Below are 19,009 nucleotides of genomic sequence, written 5' to 3' on the forward strand. Positions count from 1 at the left end.
GCCGCTACACAAAGTGTCATTAGCACTCCACTCCGGTAGGTGGCAGCAATTCTCCCATCAAGTTGTGTACCTGCCACAGATGACTCCGAAAGCCGAAGAACACATTTCGGCACCGGAAATAAACAAATGGATGACATTCATACCGGCGGTAAGTGGAAACTAAGCGTTTCTCGATCTTAGTCTTTTTGAGAGGTTTAAATATGATTATTATTAAGCGTAGCTTGTACCTGTCAATGGAAGTGCGCTCGAAGACATATTTATTATACAATTAACATTCATGAACGGTGATATTTGGTTAATTTAGAATAAAATACGCTGACACAATGAAGGTAGGACTCAGGCGTCAAGTTGAGAATAAACACAGTGGTATCTGTATCATACTTTTTAGTTTCCATTGAGTTTTCTGTTAAATGTTCCACTTTCACCTGTGACGTGGAACCCACGGAGCCCTTTGGACCTGCTGCCGCTACCAAACATGGCTAGTTAGGGCGAACTATGCTGTTTTTGAATGAATACTACAATTGTGTTCTACTTTCTAAGGTGATGGAATGGAAAACACAGTGACGGACATCAAGGATGGAGATCAAACAAGTTTTATCTACTGCTGTGGAGCCATCACAGAGGTTCTTAAATGTGGTCCTTCTCACTTGCACAATGGACACAAATTGCTTTTTCTTGTCATTCCCGGTGAGTAGGAATCCAGTTTTTGGTGCTTTCAACCACTGCACCTTCAAATATGTGCCAAATACTAAACATATGGTGTATTTCTGTACCATGCAGGGAACCCAGGGGTCGTGGGCTTCTACCGGACCTTCCTCCAAACGCTTTGCAGCATGTTTGGCAACCGCCACCCAGTGTGGGCTGTGAGCCATGCAGGCCACTGTGAGCCCCCAGCGTCCATGGACATGGTGGAAGGTAAACCTGGGGACAAATCCATGACTTTATTAGCGCAGTCGGTTGTACATTCTAGCTTGTTTTGTGGTTTTGTTCTGTTGATACTTCTAACACGCACAAGCGATTAAAAAAACAAACATTCATGTTGTTCCCTGGGCTTGGTGTCCCTTGGAACCCATTCATCACGATAAATGAGGGATTACTGTACAGTTGTTGATTTCATTGATTTCATTATAACTTCACCCAAAAACCTCTAATCAAAATGGTACAAAATGACATTTGTTACTGCAAAAATGTGTACTGAACCATAGAATACAAATACCAAAAGTAATAAAAATGTATGTAGAAACATCCAAGGGTGTCACTAGGTTCTGAGGACAGGGTGGGCTTACCCCCCTGGAGATGCACAGGATATGAATGAATGCAGTAGACATTGAAAAAAATCCCAAAAATCCAAATAAGGAACAAGAACCAGGATTTAGGGACTTTTAGGGGGGGCTTAGGCCTAATGATGCCACTGCTGGAGCCTATCCCAGCTGGCCTCGGGCGTGATTATAAATGCTTATAAATGACATGAAAGACGCGATGATCGCCATCAGCCAGAGATTTTTTTTGTAAAAAAAAAATTAAATAAAATAAAATTATTTAGAGGGGGCTTAAGAACATTTTAGGGGGTCTTAGGCCTAATGATGCCACTGCTGGAGCCTATCCCAGCCGGCTTTGGGTGAGATTATAAATGCCATGAAAAACACGATGATTGCCATTGGCCAGAGATTTTTTTGTAATATATAAAAAAAAAATCAAATTATTTAGGTGGGCTTAAGAACAGTTTAGGGGGGCTTAGGCCTAATGACGCCACTGCTGGAGCCTATCCCAGCCGGCTTCGGGCGAGATTATAAATGCTTATAAATGACATGAAAGATGCAATGATTGGTATCGACCAGAGATTTTTTTTGTAAAAAATAATAAAAATCAATTTAAAAAATATCAAATTATTTAGGGGGGCTTAAAAACATTTTAGGGGGTCTTGGGCCTAATGATGCCACTGCTGGAGCCTATCCCAGCCGGCTTCGGGCCAGATTATAAATGCTTATAAATGACATGAAAGACGCAATGATCGGTATCGGCCAGAGATTTTTTTTGTAAAAAATAATAAAAATCAATTAAAAAAATATCAAATTATTTAGGGGGGCTTAAAAACATTTTAGGGGGTCTTGGGCCTAATGACGCCACTGCTGGAGCCTATCCCAGCCGGCTTCGGGCGAGATTATAAATGCTTATAAATGACATGAAAGATGCAATGATTGGTATCGACCAGAGATTTTGTTTTGTAAAAAATAATAAAAATCAATTTAAAAAAAAATCAAATTATTTAGGGGGGCTTAAGAATATTTTAGGGGGCTAAAATCCCACTAAAATAGGCCCAATGACGCCACTGGAAACTAAGTTAGATACAGTGAAATACAATCATTTACCTTCAAAGGCAGGCAAGGCATCGGGAATGTACTAGTTACTATGTGTACTATGTGTACTATGTGTACTATGTACACCACAAATAATGCGTCCCATTTCCATCCACTTGCATCTAAATGGGTATAACACCAATAAACATCAAGGCCACCTAGTCGCCTTTGACTGGCAGGATGTGCTCTCCACTCTTTTGGCCACATGGTGGCAGTGTTGCACATGTTACTTCCTGATGAGGTCATCGACACTCATCTACCAAAGTAAATACTTACAGTACATAGTACTTTTATGTATTTAATGTATTTCACAGATGCCTCCTCAGCAGCTGACGGCGACGTGTTTGGTCTGAATGGTCAGGTCGAACACAAACTGACCTTCCTGAGGACGTTTGTCCCAAAGGAGGTCAACCTTGTCCTCGTGGGACACTCCATTGGATGCTACATCATTTTAGAGACCATGAAGAGAGATCCCAGTCTCAAGGTGTAGTATGTATGCCCAGTTGGGATGTCAACCTGAACGTTAAACAATCGTACATACACACACACACACACACACGATAATCCCACTGGGGCCCCCCGAGCATCCTTTAGACCGGCCTGACGTGGACTATGTTTTGGAAAAAGTCTGAAAGATGCTGGAGAGATTGGGGCCAGGATTTTATAGACCGGCGGTCCTTGGTTAGCATCGGAGCTGCGAGTCTTTTGACCATGGAAGGGACTGAATGTACATCATGGTAATGGTAATGGTAATGGTAATGGTAATGGTAATGGTAATGGTAATGGTTTAATTTCATTTGAACATGCATCACATTACAATTGAATGCTGAACAATGTTCACTTCCTGCTTTCCTAATATAGTTTAATTTTTTTTTAATTTTTTTGAATTTCTTTGAATTTTTTTGATTAAAAAAATGATTTTTTTTGAATTTTTTTTGAAATTTTTTTGAAATTTTTAGAATTTTTTTTGAAATTTTTAGAAATTTTTTAGAAATTTTTTGAAATTTTTAAATTTTGTATTTTTTTTTTATCGATGGTTGAAATATTTTTGTCTGAGATATTTGAGCTGTGGGGCGGCACGGCGGTCGAGTGGTTAGCTAAGAGGCCAGGGTTCAATTCCACCCTCGGCCATCTCTGTGTGGAGTTTGCAGGTTCTCCCCGTTGCATTTTTTCTCCGGGTACTCCGGTTTCCTCCCACATTCCAAAAACATGCTAGGTTAATTAGCCACTCCAAATTGTCCATAGGTATGAATGTGAGTGTGAATGGTTGTTTGTTTTTTTCCCATAATCAGTTCCTAGTTCCACATGTCCAAAAGGAGTAGGAAGAAGCAAAGCTTATTAAATCCTACCCCTCCATCTGGTACTTTTACAATCACTAACTGTTATATTTGTTCACTTCCTGCTTTCCTAATATAGTTTTTTTTAATTTCTTTGAATTTTTTTGATTAAAAAAATGAATTTTTTTCAAAAAAAATTCAAAAAAATTTTAACAAATTTTCAAAAAAATTTCAAAATTTTTTTGAATTTTGTGAAATTTTGTATTTTTTAATTTTTTGTCACGAACCGAAGTAGGAGGTGATATGAGCATCCAATGCCATTATGGGTACCATAGTACATGTCAATAGCAAACAGCATGATTTTAGTTTTATTTAAGTTCAAGGACAATCTATTATAATGCCAGACCTTACTTACCGGCATGTTCCCATAAATGGCTCCATGTACAAATACGTTCGACCGCAACTCTGATGTTTTCCATCCAGGTCCTGAAGGCCGTCATGCTTTTCCCAACCATCGAACGCATGGCCCTGACTCCTCAGGGAAAGGTCATGACCCCCGTGCTGTGTCACATGCGCTACATGGCCTACCTGCCCATCTTCCTGCTCTCGCTGCTGCCACAGGGACTCAAAAGAGGTCTGGTCCAGCTGCTTCTTGGTGGTCTTGGCTCTTTGGATTCCTGCGTTGTCCCGGCCGCTGTGGGCCTACTCAGTGGAGACTGTGCAGGTTCTTCTCCTCCTTTCATACCCTTGGTGTCTCTTTTTAAAAATCTCTTGTATAATTAGTGATTTTAGGAAATGAGATTTATTTTGCATGTCTTTGTAGCTAATGCTGTGTACATGGGGGGCCAAGAGATGAAGAAGGTGTTGGAACGAGATAACCTAACCATCAAGAAAAACCTGGAGAAGGTAAGAAACCTGCTTCATGTCTGCTTGAGAACATACCAGGGCCATGCAACCTGCAGTACTATGTAGTACAGTAGTACCGCGTGTACTGGTCATGTTTTGTCATCACCTGGAAAGATGACGTTGCTGTTTCAGCTTCTCTTCTACTACGGAGCAGCAGACCCCTGGTGTCCTGTACGTTACTATGACGACATCAAGATGGCTTTTCCCACAGGGGATTTCAGACTGTGTGAAAATGGCTTCCGCCACGCCTTCGTTTTGGACGCAGGGCGAGAAGTCGCTGAAATGGTCGCCGAATGGATCAAGTCAGATGTCAGGACGTGACTTCTTGTATTTTGGATTCCAAATCATCTCGGAAGATCTGCATCCAACATGATGATGACAAACAATACTGAAAAGAAGTTGCCAGTCGGTACGTTTTTTCCATGCACTCAAACGGTCTGATTGTACATCCATCCGTTTTCTACCGCTTATCCTCACTAGTATGCAGGGGTAGGCTGGAGCCTATCCCAGCTGTCTTCAGGCGAGAGGCGGGGTACACCCTGGACTGGTGGCCAGCCAATCACAGGGCACATATAGACAAACAACCATTCACACTCACATTCATACCTATGGACAATTTGGAGTGGCTAATTAACCTAGCATGTTTTTGGAATGTGGGAGGAAACCGGAGTACCCGGAGAAAACCCACGCATGCACGGGGAGAACATGCAAACTCCACACAGAGATGGCCGTGGGTGGGAAAGACAAAATAAGAAGCCAAAAAGTTACCACTTCCACACAAAATAGGAGGAGAACTCATTCATTCATTCATTTTCAACTGCTTTTCCTCACAAGGGTTGCAGGGGGTGCTGGAGCCTATCCCAGCTGTCTTCAGGCGAGAGGCGGGGTCCACCCTGGACTGGTGGCCAGCCAATCACAGGGCACATATAGACAAACAACCATTCACACTCACATTCATACCTATGGACAATTTGGAGTGGCTAATTAACCTAGCATGTTTTTGGAATGTGGGAGGAAACCGGAGTACCCGGAGAAAACCCACTCCGGTATGAACTAGGTATGAATGTGAGTGTGAATGGTTGTTTGACTATATGTGCCCTGGGATTGGCTGGCCACCAGTCCAGGGTGTACCCCGCCTCGGGCCCAAAGACAGCTGGGATAGGCTCCAGCACCCCTGCAACCCTCGTGAGGAAAAGCGGTAGAGAATGAATGAATGAATGAATGAGTTTTCCTCCGATTTTGTGTGGAAGTGGTAACTTTTTGGCTTCTTATTTTGTCTTTCCCACCCACGGCCATCTCTGTGTGGAGTTTGCATGTTCTCCCCGTGCATGCGTGGGTTTTCTCCGGGTACTCCGGTTTCCTCCCACATTCCAAAAACATGCTAGGTTAATTAGCCACTCCAAATTGTCCATAGGTATGAATGTGAGTGTGAATGGTTGTTTGTCTATATGTGCCCTGGGATTGGGTGGCCACCAGTCCAGGGTGTACCCTGCCTCTCGCCCGAAACAGCACCCCTGCAACCCTCGTGAGGAAAAGCGGTAGAAAATGAATGAGTTTTCCTCCTATTTTGTGTGGAAGTGGTAACTTTTTGGCTTCTTATTTTGTCATTTAAATGAATGAATGATATTTGAGCTGTCACAAAAGCAGCTTGAAAAGTATCTTTTCACAAAAAATACTTTCCTCACTTTTTTTTTTAGTCAGAAACTGATATTTTCCTGAAACTTACCTATGAACGCCGTAGTTTACAATATTGCGTGTGCTTCGAAAAATGTGTCAAATGGTCTAAAATGTCCGCAAGCGACGGGGTTGAATGAGTGAAAATGCAGTAGAGTAACAAGTCAAAGTTCCATGTTTGGCTTGGTGGCCGGCAGGACGTTTGGGAGGACTATTGACCCGTCTGAAAGGACAGACAGACGGCAAACAGGCAGCAGTAAAGGACGAGGCAGACAGGAAATAAACAGGACACGCGGGATTATTTCAGTGAATGAGATTTATTTGATATTGATTTTACGCCCGGTCGACGTGTCCCGTCAAGGCTATCGAACACCGCCTGCTGGCGTTGATGACTGAATGGAAACAAATGTTAAATATGCTTTCATTCGGAATTCAAGGGTGATTTTTGGCACCACGCTGCAGGACTCCTCGGGATCTTTCAAGCTAAACCTAGCTCTTGAACTTGAACTTTGATCCCTGCCGGGTCAGCGTATTGAGTGGGTAAATACTAAAACCGCTTTTTATATTTGCTTGTGTGTTTTGACATCAACTTTGGCCCAACGGTGGCCAAATACTTCCTCTGACCACAGAATGATGCTGACTTGATATCTCACCCATACACTAATCCTGGGGGGTGGGCAAACTACGGCCCGCGGGCCACATGCGGCACACCAAAATAAAATAAACAAAAATAAATATCATAAATCTAATAATATAATAAAAATATAATAAAATTAGACAAATAATTCAAGGAAAATTATATGCATAAAATAGTGTGTTTATGTGTGTTAAATGTATGATCTGCCCCCCCCCCACCCCCTCCCCCCGGACAATATTGTTAACTCAATGCGGCCCACAAGTCAAAATATTTGCCCACCCTCGTCTTACATGGCGGTCCGGAACAGACGAGTAACCTCATGCAACATTGCATCATCTCACTTGGTCAATACATGTTGCAATAAGCTGGCCCTGCTTCCGTTGTGCCCCCCCCCCCTCGGAAATAATTGGGGGCCAAACTTTGCAACAAACTGTAATCCATAGGAACTGTAAAGTCCATAGTTTTTGTAAAAAAAAAATTAAAAATAAATAAAAAATGTAATGAAAAATATCAAATTATTTGGGGGGTTTAAGAACATTTTTTTCAAGTTTTTGTAAAAATAAAAAAAATAAAAAATAAACAAAAAATTTAATAAAAAATATCAAATTATTTACTTACTTTATTATTATACTTTAAGTAAAATAAAGTCCATAGTTTTCCGAAAAAAATAATAAAATAAATAAAAAATGAAATAAAAAATATCAAATTATTTAGGGGGTTTAAGACATTTTTTTTGGGAGGGGGGGCAACTTCACTCGGGTTGGTGTGTGGTCCCGGAAATGTGGACATCTGTTTGGCACATAAATACTTAAATAATTACATGCAATTGTTTAAGTAAAATAAAGTCCATAGTTTTTTTTTTTTAAAATGTAAAAAAAAATAAAAAATTAAATAAAACATATCAAATTATTTAGGGGGTTTAATAACATTTTGGGTGGGGGCAAACTTTGCAACAAACCTTTACTCGGGTCAGTGTGTGGTCCTGGAAATGTGGACATCTGTTTGACACATAAATACTTAAATAATTACATGCAATTGTTTAAGTAAAATAAAGTCCATAGTTTTTGTAAAAAAAAAATTAAAAAATAAATAAAAAAAATTAATGAAAAATATCAAATTATTTAGGGGGTTTAAGAAAATTTTTTTGGGGGGGGCAAACCTTGCAACAAACCTTCACTCGGTGTGTGGTCTTGGAAATGTGGACATCTGTTTGACACATAAATACTTAAACAATTACATGCAATTGTTTAAGTAAAATAAAGTCCATAGTTTTTGTTAAAAATAAAAAAAATAAAAAATAGACAAAAAATTAAATAAAAAATATCAAATTATTTACTTACTTTATTATTTTACTTTAAGTAAAATAAAGTCCATAGTTTTTGTAAAAAAAAAAAAAATACATAAATAAAAAATTAAATAAAAAATATCACATTATTTAGGGGGTTTAAGAACATTTTTTTTGGGGGGGGGGGAAACTTTGCAACAAAGTGTGGTCCTGGAAATGTGGACATCTGTTTGACACATAAATACTTAAACAATTACATGCAATTCTTTAAGTAAAATAAAGTCCATAGTTTTTGTAAAAAAAAATGTAAATAAATAAAAAATTATTTAGGGGGTTTAAGAACATTTTTTGGGGGGGGCAAACTTTGCAACAAACCTTCACTCGGGTCAGTGTGTGGTCTTGGAAATGTGGACATCTGTTTGACACATAAATACTTAAATAATTACATGCAATAGTTTAAGTAAAATACAGTCCATAGTTTTTTTGAAAAATATGTGAAATTTTTTTTAAAAAAAATAAAAAATTAAATAAAACATATCAAATTATTTAGGGGGTTTAAGAACATTTTTTGACACATAAATACTTAAACAATTACATGCAATTGTTTAAGTAAAATAAAGTTCATAGTTTTTGTAAAAAAAAAAAAAAGAAATTATTTAGGGGGCTTAAGAACATTTTAGGGGGGTCTGAAGCCCCCCCCAAAATAGGCCTAATGACGCCACTGGTTCTGACGCTATGTTGTGACTTCACAGTTACGTTACACACAAACAGTAAAACACATCACTATACAGTAGCGTTGCAACGATTAATCTACGATTAATCGACTCTCCGCCTCATCAGCAACTATTTTGGTATTCGATTCATGTTTTTTTTTTTATTGAAAAAACGCCACTAAAACATTTTGTCCCCGTTTTCTCGTCCAATTCCATTTTTAGAACATGCCGTGAGCCAACGAGAAAGAACCGCGGCGGTGGGGAGGGAATGAGCACGGGTGGGTTGTATACACGATTGTCCCCCCCCGGTGGTCTGCGGGCTGGCAAGTGGCTGGATGTGAACCATTGTGTCCCAGGTTTGTGATGTGCCAGAGATGAATCGGTTGGACACTGCGCTCTGGAAGTGTGACACAATCCTGTCGGTCCGGGATAAAGTGGTCCACTTCCCACGCTGGCACCGGACGCGTTGGCCTCGTCTCTCCAGCCTTTGGCAAGCGCCCGGCTTTCAGCCACTTTGTGTGACCCTTTGTGGTCCCCATGCACAAGACTACACAAACAGGACCCCCCCCCCTGTACTGTACATTGGGGGAAATAGGGACCATCTCATTTAGTTAGTTGATGTGAACAGTCCAGAGTTTGAATGGCCGCTCACTTCGACCAGTCTGGGGCCCCTGCTAGCTTGGCTAATGTCGCTAACGTCGCTAACGTCGCTAACGTCGCTAACGTCGCTAACGTCGCTAACGTTCTCGCATGGAGTTGTTTTTCAGTGATTTTGTCTGTTTTTAGATTTGCAACATTTTTCTTACAGTTGTTTTCGATCCTGCAGCGAAAGGCCCTTCATAGCGGCCAATTAGCTTGCTAATAATTGGAAACAGGAAGCAGAAGCGCAGCGCCTTGGCACATCGATGATGTCATCAGCGGTTGGCTCTGTAGCACTTTGCTAACTAACAGTTACGCCACATGTGTCACAAATATTATTTTCTTTATAAGATTTTTATACTTAGAGCATACACCATCCTTTTTAATATTATTATATTATAATGACATGAAAGACATGATGATCGATATTGACCAAAGATTTTTTATTAAAAAAAAAAAATCAATAAAAAATCAATAAAAATATCAAATTATTTAATTTATTATATCAATAAATTAAATATATTACATATTACATATATTATTTAATTTATAATATATCATATTATCTACTTTAATTAATTTATTTAACTTTTTGTAAAAAAAATCTATTAAAAATTTTTAAAAATCTATTAAAAAAATATCAAATTATGTAATTTGTCAGAGATTTTTTTTGGTAAAAAAAATTATTTAAAAAATTATAAATGCTTATAAATGACATGAAAGACATGATGATCAATATCGACCAAAGATTTTTTTAGTAAAAAAAAAATCTATAAAAAAATCTATAAAAATATCAAATTATTTAATTTATTATATCAATAAATTAAATATATTACATATTACATATATTATTTAATTTATAATATAACATATTATCTACTTTAATTAATTTATTTAACTTTTTGTAAAAAAATCTATTAAAAATTTTTAAAAATCAATTAAAAAAATATCAAATTATGTAATTTGTCAGAGATTTTTTTTTGTAAAAAAATTATTTAAAAAATTATAAATGCTTATAAATGACATGAAAGACATGATGATCGATATCGACCAAAGATTTTTTTAGTAAAAAAAAATCTATAAAAAATCAATAAAAATATCAAATTATTTAATTTATTATATCAATAAATTAAATATATTACATATTACATATATTATTTAATTTATAATATATCAGATTATGTACTTTAATTAATTTATTTAACTTTTTGTAAAAAAAATCTATTAAAAAAAGCTGGCTTCGGGCTAGATTATAATGCTTATATTAAATGACATAAAAGACTCGATGATCGGTATCGGCCACTATCGCCCCTCGGTATCGGATCGGCCCCACAACGCGCAGTATCGCCCGCCCCAGCGTTTGGAAGTGACATCAGTACACACCCCCCCCCGTCCTGCGCACCAAGGGGGGTGGAGGGCGTGCAGAAAGCATGCGTGCGTGGAGCGAGCCGCTCGGCACAGAGAGACGCCATGGGGATGGCCGGGGACGACCTGCTGGTGACACTCCAGATCTTACCCGCGTTCTTTTCCAACTGTCTCTTCCTGGCGCTCTACGACTCCACGGTGCTGCTCAAGCGCATCGTGTCGCTGCTGAGCCGCTCCGGGGCGGCCGGCTCCTCGGGCGAGTGGCGCCGCATGCTGACGGCGGCGGGGCTTCGCTCCATCTGGAATAGCTTCCTGCTGGACGCCTACAAACAGGTAACCGGAAGTGGTGCGACTCGGCGGAGGCGCCATTTCTCAGCTGGGTTAAAAAGTTTCATGGAGTTACTTTTGTGACGTCAGCACTCTAATAACGTCTCGGAACGACTGATCGATCGTTATTAAAGGTGGCCGATACTGCCGCTAAAGCTTGGTATCGGTCTCATACCAAGTCGATACACTACCTGTATTGTCGATACCAATACGCCTGAGAATGATTTTGTGATTTTCCTATGAATTTATTGATCATGATGTGATTACAATATCGAACCATTTTTACAACATGGAATCGAACATTTCCTTATGATTCCTAACAACAACGGTGAGCCAAATAGTCCGAGGTGTTCCTCGGACTCAGCCTGCAGGACCCGGGTTGGATTTTTTTGAGGTAGACCTGCTCAATGTTGTCTTGCATGAAAGTTGGCAGGCAGCAGCGCCCTGCAGGCTTCAAGGGGGGGGGGGGGGGGGGAGGGAGGGGCTCGGCTTTTCATGACAGTCAACAGTAACATGATGTTCTCCAAATGTCAATATTGACCTGACGCCATCATCCAAGCAGATGAAGATGCAATCACCAGTCTGGGGGGTTTGATGCCAAACTTGAGGAAACACTCAGAGAAATTAAGAAAACAATTCTGGTAATCAGTAAGACTTCATAAACACTTCTGGAATCACTCAATTCTCTGGAAAAAAAAAATGATGGAATCATCCTAAAACTCCTGCTTCCCATTAAATGCGCTTGTCAGCCTCCGGTTACGCAGGAGCCATCCCACTTTGGGGGGCCGTTGTAGCGAGTGGACTGACTTGCGTCAGGCTCCACCCTCATCAGGCTCCACCCTCATCAGGCTCCACCCTCAGACACGCCGCTTCTTACCTCTGACTAACTTCTTACTAAGTTCTTACCAACTTCTTACTAACTTCTTACAAACGTCTTTTGACCAACTTCTTACTAACTTCATACTAACTTCTTACGAACTTCTTAATAACTTTACTAACTTCTTACAAACATTTTACAAACTTCTTACTAACTTCTTACTAAGTTCTGACCAACTTCTTACTAACTTCTTACTAACTTCTTACAAACGTCTTTTGACCAACTTCTTACTAACTTCATACTAACTTCATATTAACTTCTTAATAACTTTTTACTAACTTCTTACAAACCTCTTACAAACTTCATAATAACTTCTTACTAATTTCTTCCAAAATTCCTACTAACTTATTACCAACTTCTTATAAAATTCTTACAAACGTCTTACTAACTTCTTTCTAACTTCTTACAAACTTCTTATTAACTTCATACTAACTTCATATTAACTTCTTACTAACTTTTTACAACTTCTTACTAACTTCTTACAAATTTCTTACAAGCTTCTTACTAACTTCATACTAACTTCTTACTAGCTTCTTACTAGCTTCTTACAAACTTCTTTCTAACTTCTTACTTACTTCTTATTAACTTCATACTAACTTCTCACTAACTTCTTGCTAATTCCTTCCAAACTTCCTACTAACTTCTTACTAACTTCTTACTTACCTTTTACAAACTTCTTACTAGTTTCCTACAAACTTTTTACTAACGTCTTACTAACTATAAACTAACTTCTTACTAACTGCATACTAACTTCTCACTAACTTTTTACTAATTCCTTCCAAACTTCCTACTAACTTCTTACTAACTTCTTACTTACCTTTTACAAATTTCTTACTAGTTTCTTACAAACTTTTTACTAACGTCTTACTAACTTCCTACTAACTTCATACTAACGTCTCACTAACTTCTTCTAAACTTCCTACTAACTTCTTACTAACTTTTTACAAAATTCTTACAAACATTTTACTAACTTCATACTACTTTCTTACAAACTTTTTACTAACGTCTTACTAACTTCTTACTTACCTTTTACAAATTTCTTACTAGTTTCCTACAAACTTTTTACTAACGTCTTACTAACTATAAACTAACTTCTTACTAACTGCATACTAACTTCTCACTAACTTCTTCTAAACTTCCTACTAACTTCTTACTAACTTCTTACTAACTTCATACTAACTTATCACTAACTTCTTCTAAACTTCCTACTAACTTCTTACTAACTTTTTACAAAATTCTTACAAACATTTTACTAACTTCATACTACTTTCTTACAAACTTTTTACTAACGTCTTACTAACTTCCTACTAACTTCTTACTAACTTCATACTAACTTCTTCCAAACTTCCTACTAACTTCTTACTAACTTCATACTAACTTCTCACTAACGTCTTCTAAACTTCCTACTAACTTCTTACTAACTTTTTACAAAATTCTTACAAACTTCTTACTAACTTCTTACTACATTCTTACTAACTTCTTACTAACGTCTTACTAACTTCTTACAAACTTCTTACTAAGGGGTCAGCAAAGTTACTGTAATGCTCGGTGACACACAAGCACCAGACTTGATCGCCAGAAGAACAGACTTTTATTGCAGGTTTGAATGATCCCAAATAAAAAGGATGTGATGCCGGACCCAAACACATCCCATAATAGGATCTGAGCATGTGCAATTCCAGTCTGGTTCATTTTCCGGCTAGGTGTGTATTTGACCTAAAATTTGATCCCGGAGTTCGGATTTTTAAGAACCGGAAAACGAATCCTGTTTTGGAATTGTAAATCTGCCAGAGTTGTTGACATGTTTTAGACTAGTTGGTACATTCCGGTTAATGGAGGACTACTGTGTCAACGTAGCGACTGAAACTCCATCAGCCAATGGTTCTTTTTCCATCCTCAGGTGAAACTCGGCTGCGAGGCCCCCAACTCCAAAGTGGTCAAGGTGCCAGATTGTCCCCACTGGCTTCACACGGTGAGCACTTTACCGAATGAGCACCCGGATGCTTCGCTCCGAAACTGGGACGAATGCCGCCTCCTGGATTTTGAGTCATCGGATCGCCCCCTGGTGATGAACTTCGGTTCGGCCACCTGACCCCCCTTCGTCAGCCACCTGCCAGCTTTCCGGCGGTTGGTGGAAGACTTCAGCGATGTTGCTGATTTCCTTTTGGTGTACATTGACGAGGCCCATCCGGCTGACGGCTGGGTGGCCCCCCACATGGGTTCCTGCTCGTTCAGCGTGCGGAAGCATCGGAGTTTAGAGGAGAGGCTCGGAGCGGCGCGGAAGCTCATGGATCACTTTGCCCTGCCGCCGCAGTTACAGCTGGTGGCCGACTGCATGGACAACAACGCTAACGTGGCTTACGGGGTGTCCAATGAACGGGTGTGCATCGTACAACACAGAAAGGTTCGATACCTCGGTGGCAAGGGGCCTTTCTTCTACAATTTGAAGGATGTGCGACAATGGCTGGAGGAAATCTACGGTAAACGATAGACGGACGAAGAAATAACCATTTTATGCATTTCGGACTTTAGAAGTCGATAACGGACTGAATTAACTTCCCTGTCGCCCATTTCATGCTGCTGAGACATTCTTTTGGAAATTTAAGGCTCTTGCTTTTTAAATATTTTTTGTGCACTGTAAGCCAGTATTTTTAATGTTTTTGTGTACTTTTTTTTTTTTTGCCCTTTCTTGTCCAATGGAACCGGTTTAAGCTAACCCTGTTTATCGTCACCCAACTGTTCAAGTCCTTCTTATTACTTCTTATGACGCAAAAGTGCCGAAAAAATGTCGACATTCACCGTTGACTGCTTTTCCGGCCATCCATATTCGATCCTCATGTGGGTCGCGGGGGTACGCTGGTGCCTTGCTCAGCTGACTTCGAGGAGCAAGAGGCGTTGTGGACCCTGGACATAAAATGTCATACCCAGAAAGGTCATTTCCAGCACTGTTTATGTTGACATGGTATCGCTAGCAGATTCATAAAAATGAATGAAGATGGGTGGGGGTTGAGGGTGTTGGTGGGGGGAGGCGGGGCGGAAGGAACTTCAAACGTAGGACCAAAGGTCTTTTCTTCTTCGGTGGTAGACTTCTTACCCCAGGCTCACTTTAGCTTTAGCTACCAAGGCTCAACGGCACAACGGAAAGAATCCGTTTGGGGTCAAACTTTTATTCCGGACGCCGGAGCACTCTCTGGTCGGCGTCAACTACCATTGGTTCAAAATCTGCCTATTCTCATGAAGTCTCTGGGGAAAGCCAAGTGAAAATGTGCAAGCAGTAACTATTTTCATTATGTCAGCCAGTCTGAGGGATGTCGACGTAAATGGGTTCCACTGCGTGAATACGCCCGATCATGTAAGACAAAGTGCTCTATATATCACCGCTCTACGTTAGAAGTCATTAACGGACTGAAGTGTCCACCACTTCTTGTTTACCAAAATTTGAAAAAAAGCCTCTCTTCTGAGCTGGTAATGGTAATGGTAATGGTTTTATTTCATTTGAACATGCATCAGATTACAATTGAGTGCATCCCATAATCAGTTCACAGTTCCACATGTCCAAAAGGAGTAGGAAGAAGCAAAGCTTATTAAATCCTACCCCTCCATCTGGTACTTTTACAATCACTAACTGTTACATTTGTTCACTTCCTGCTTTCCAAATATAGTTAAATTAAAAGATTTTTTTTTTTAATTTCTTTCAATTTTTTGAAATTTTTGGGAAAATTTTTGAAATTTTTTTTGTATTTTTTTTGTCACAAACCGAAGTACGGGGTGATATGAGCATCCAATGCCATAATGGGTACCATAGTAAGTGTCAATATAGTGATATATATAGCACATCATGACTGGTTCAAGACTCTTCATCCTTGTATTTAGCAAACATCAACTGCTTGTATTGTTTCTTGAATTGGCTCATCGTTGTGCATTGTTCGATTTCCTTACTCAATCCATTCCATAGTTTGATTCCACATACTGAAATGCCGAATCAATGTGATCAAAAAATCCCAGCTCGTGTACACCGGCGTTGATTTGAGGTGAAATCGGCCACAGTCAGCTGGGATAGGCTCCAGCGTTCCCATAAGCAGTAGTCTATTTCAGACTATTTACGGTACAGTTTTCAGTCTATTGAGATGGAAAAGAAGCTTTTTATTTTTCACTTTCAAGGTGTCAGAAAAGGAAATCCCTACGACGTCGACGGGGTTTTGTCTTTTGACATTCTAGCACCTTCCTGTGATGTGTGGACTCAAACAGTGGAACCCATTTCAGTCGACCTCGTATGCATGCAACACGTCACATGACACGTGGCGGTGAGAGTTTTGGCGAAGGCGTTTGGTGGGAACTTGATGGCCTAGAATGTTCTAGCACTAGCATGTTTGCCCCATAGGTTGCCTTCGCCGGCGTCCACTCGGTCGGGGTAAAAACCGGGCTTTGTTTCACAGTCCTCGTGTAAAAAATATTTGCAGTAGGTTTTTTTCTATTCATTGTGGATGTTTGGGAGTGGTAAGGGAATCGGACACAGATGCTTGTTCCTGCTCACGATGACAAAGGTGTACTGATGAAGACCTGTGATGAAAGAGTCTGTGACTCGGTCTCTGGTTGGATCCCAAAACCACACCTGATCAACTTGAGCAAGGCCAACCGCATCTTTCTTTTTAGTCGCCCGTTTTCAATCTTTGTTATTTTGTTTTATGCGGAGGAAATAATAAAGTAGGATTAAAGATGTCTGAGTCTGTGCTGCTGGGTTTTATTTTCCATTTTATGCAAAACAAAAGGATACTATTAGAAACCTGTAGAACCTGCCGGACACGTTATGAGACATCTCTAGAGGCATCAGGATAAATACAACGATGCCACAACGACAACGATAACGATGAAGGAGGCAGACCGGACCGGACCACGCAAGGTTTTATCTCAAGTCCAGGCTGTGTTTTTAGCTCCCAAGTCCCTCCTTGATTGCGGCCACTTGGTTCCAGATCCAACATGAAAAATGCTGATTAACCCTTTCTAACCCTAACCCCTAACAGCCCTAAACCCCTACCCCAAACCCTCCAACCCTAACCTCTCTAAACCTAACTCGCTAATCCTAAACCTAACCCCGAACACCTCAAACCCTAACCCTTATCCCAAACCCTAACCCCAAATCTACCCTTCTAACCCTAACCCTCGAACACTAACTCCCCAACCCTAACCTCTCTAACCCTAATTCTCTAATCCTAACCCAGAACCCTCTAAACCCAAAACTTGACCCTTATCCCCAACCCTAACCTAACCCCAAATCTACCCCCTAATCCCTACCCCTCTAACAAACCTCGAACACTAACCCCCCACCATAACCCCCAACCCTAACCCTCTCTAATCCTAACCCAGAACCCTCTAAACCCAAACACTGACCCTTATCTCAACCCTAACCTAACCCCAAATCTACCCTTCTAACCCTAACCCTCGAACACTAACCCCCCAACCATAACCCCCAACCCTAACCCTCTCTAACCCTAACTCTCTAATCCTAACCCAGAACCCTCTAAACCCAAAACTTGACCCTTATCCCCAACCCTAACCTAACCCCAAATCTACCCCCCTAATCCCTACCCCTCTAACAAACCTCGAACACTAACCCCCCATCATAACCCCCAACCCTAACCCTCTCTAATCCTAACCCAGAACCCTCTAAACCCAAACCCTGACCCTTATCCCAACCCTAACCTAACCCCAAATCTACCCCTCTAACCCTAACCCTCGAACACTAATCCCCCAACCCCAACCCTAACCCTCTCTAACCCTAACTCTCTAATCTTAATCCTAACCAAGAACCCTCTAAACCCAAACCTTGACCCTTATCCCCAACACTAACCTAACCCCACATCTACCCCCCTAACCCCCACCTCTCTAATCCTAACCCCCAAACACTAACCTCCCAACCATAACCCCCAACCCTAACCCTCTCTAAACCTAACTCTCTAATCCTAATCTCAAACCCTCTAAACCCTAACCCTTATCCCCAACCCTAACCTAACCCCAAATCTACCCCTCAAACCCTAACCCTCGAACAGTAACCCCCAACCCTAACCCTCTCTAACCCTAACTCTCTAATCCTAACCCCAAATCCTCTAAACCCAAACCCCAACCCCTATCCCAACCCTAACCTAACCCCACATCTTCGCCCCTAACCTCTACCCCTCTAATCCTAACCCTCGAACACTAACCCCCCCAACCTCTCTACTCTGACCCTGTAATCCTAACCCCCAACCCTAACCCTGACCCTACCCTAATTCTAACCCTAATCCTCGTTAGTTTCTTTCCATGTGTTCTATTCCGCATATTTCATAAAGCGAATGTTCCAAGAAACAACAATATTACAAAGAACAACAACATTTGGTGTTTACATGGCAGCTTGTTAGGTTCATGAATGCACCCGGCCAGGAACTTGGGTGTTCGTGTTAAGCGGGACAAAAGACGGCCTGGAAAGGAAAGGACTAATTAGCTACACGGGTTGAAGACCCAGCGACACAAAGACGTCCAAAGAAGCAAAGAAGACCTGAACAAAATCCCAACAGAAGCCTCTTGTTCATCCTCTGGTCATCATGTATGCCGTGTGTGCTAATACACCATTAGCATACCACCCATTTACAGTAAGCCCTCATTTATCAGGATTGTTGGCTTCCAGATCCCAGTGATAAGTGAAGTTTTGCAAAATAGACTTCCTTATTGTAACATTATTGAAGCCCTTTTGACCCTCACACTTGGGTTGTCCAATACAGTGGACATAATAAGAGAAAATAAATAAGACATAAATAAGACTTATGATCGTGGGTCCACAAGGGAGAAACATCAGAGACGTCAAAGTTGAGTTTTAGTTTTTTGTGGGTCCTGGCTTTTTGTTAGGGATTTTTATTTGGGATTATTGTGCCTTTTGTGCTATAATTCAAACTGCAATAAAAGCCTGTTTTACTGGCAA

At 40.4% G+C, this 19,009-nt stretch overlaps 2 protein-coding genes across 3 annotated transcripts; both read left to right on the forward strand.

The window, feature by feature from the left end:
- The first annotated feature begins 20 nt into the window (after positions 1-20).
- Positions 21-5,077, forward strand: ldah (lipid droplet associated hydrolase). Of its 2 annotated transcripts, none has more exons than XM_078796001.1 (7): positions 21-148; positions 541-687; positions 781-915; positions 2,672-2,841; positions 4,118-4,358; positions 4,458-4,540; positions 4,752-5,077. In XM_078796001.1, exons 1-7 carry the CDS (start codon positions 127-129, stop codon positions 4,911-4,913), a joined length of 960 nt encoding a protein of 319 aa, XP_078652127.1. In that variant the 5' UTR covers positions 21-126; the 3' UTR covers positions 4,914-5,077. The 2 variants fall into 2 exon arrangements, with proteins under 2 accessions (XP_078652127.1, XP_057933589.2); XM_058077606.2 differs by having other exon boundaries at positions 4,673-5,038.
- A 5,285-nt stretch (positions 5,078-10,362) lies between these two features.
- dio2 (iodothyronine deiodinase 2) lies at positions 10,363-15,057 on the forward strand. The gene is made up of 2 exons (XM_058077792.2): positions 10,363-11,186; positions 13,958-15,057. The coding sequence occupies exons 1-2, from the start codon at positions 10,959-10,961 to the stop codon at positions 14,546-14,548; spliced, it is 819 nt and encodes a 272-aa protein (XP_057933775.2). The 5' UTR covers positions 10,363-10,958; the 3' UTR covers positions 14,549-15,057.
- Positions 15,058-19,009: the final 3,952 nt, after the last annotated feature.

Source organism: Doryrhamphus excisus, linkage group LG14 (genome assembly GCF_037039965.1).
Source record: "Doryrhamphus excisus strain RoL-2023G ecotype Guam linkage group LG14, RoL_Dexc_Guam_v1.1, whole genome shotgun sequence".
NCBI lineage: Eukaryota > Metazoa > Chordata > Actinopteri > Syngnathiformes > Syngnathidae > Doryrhamphus > Doryrhamphus excisus.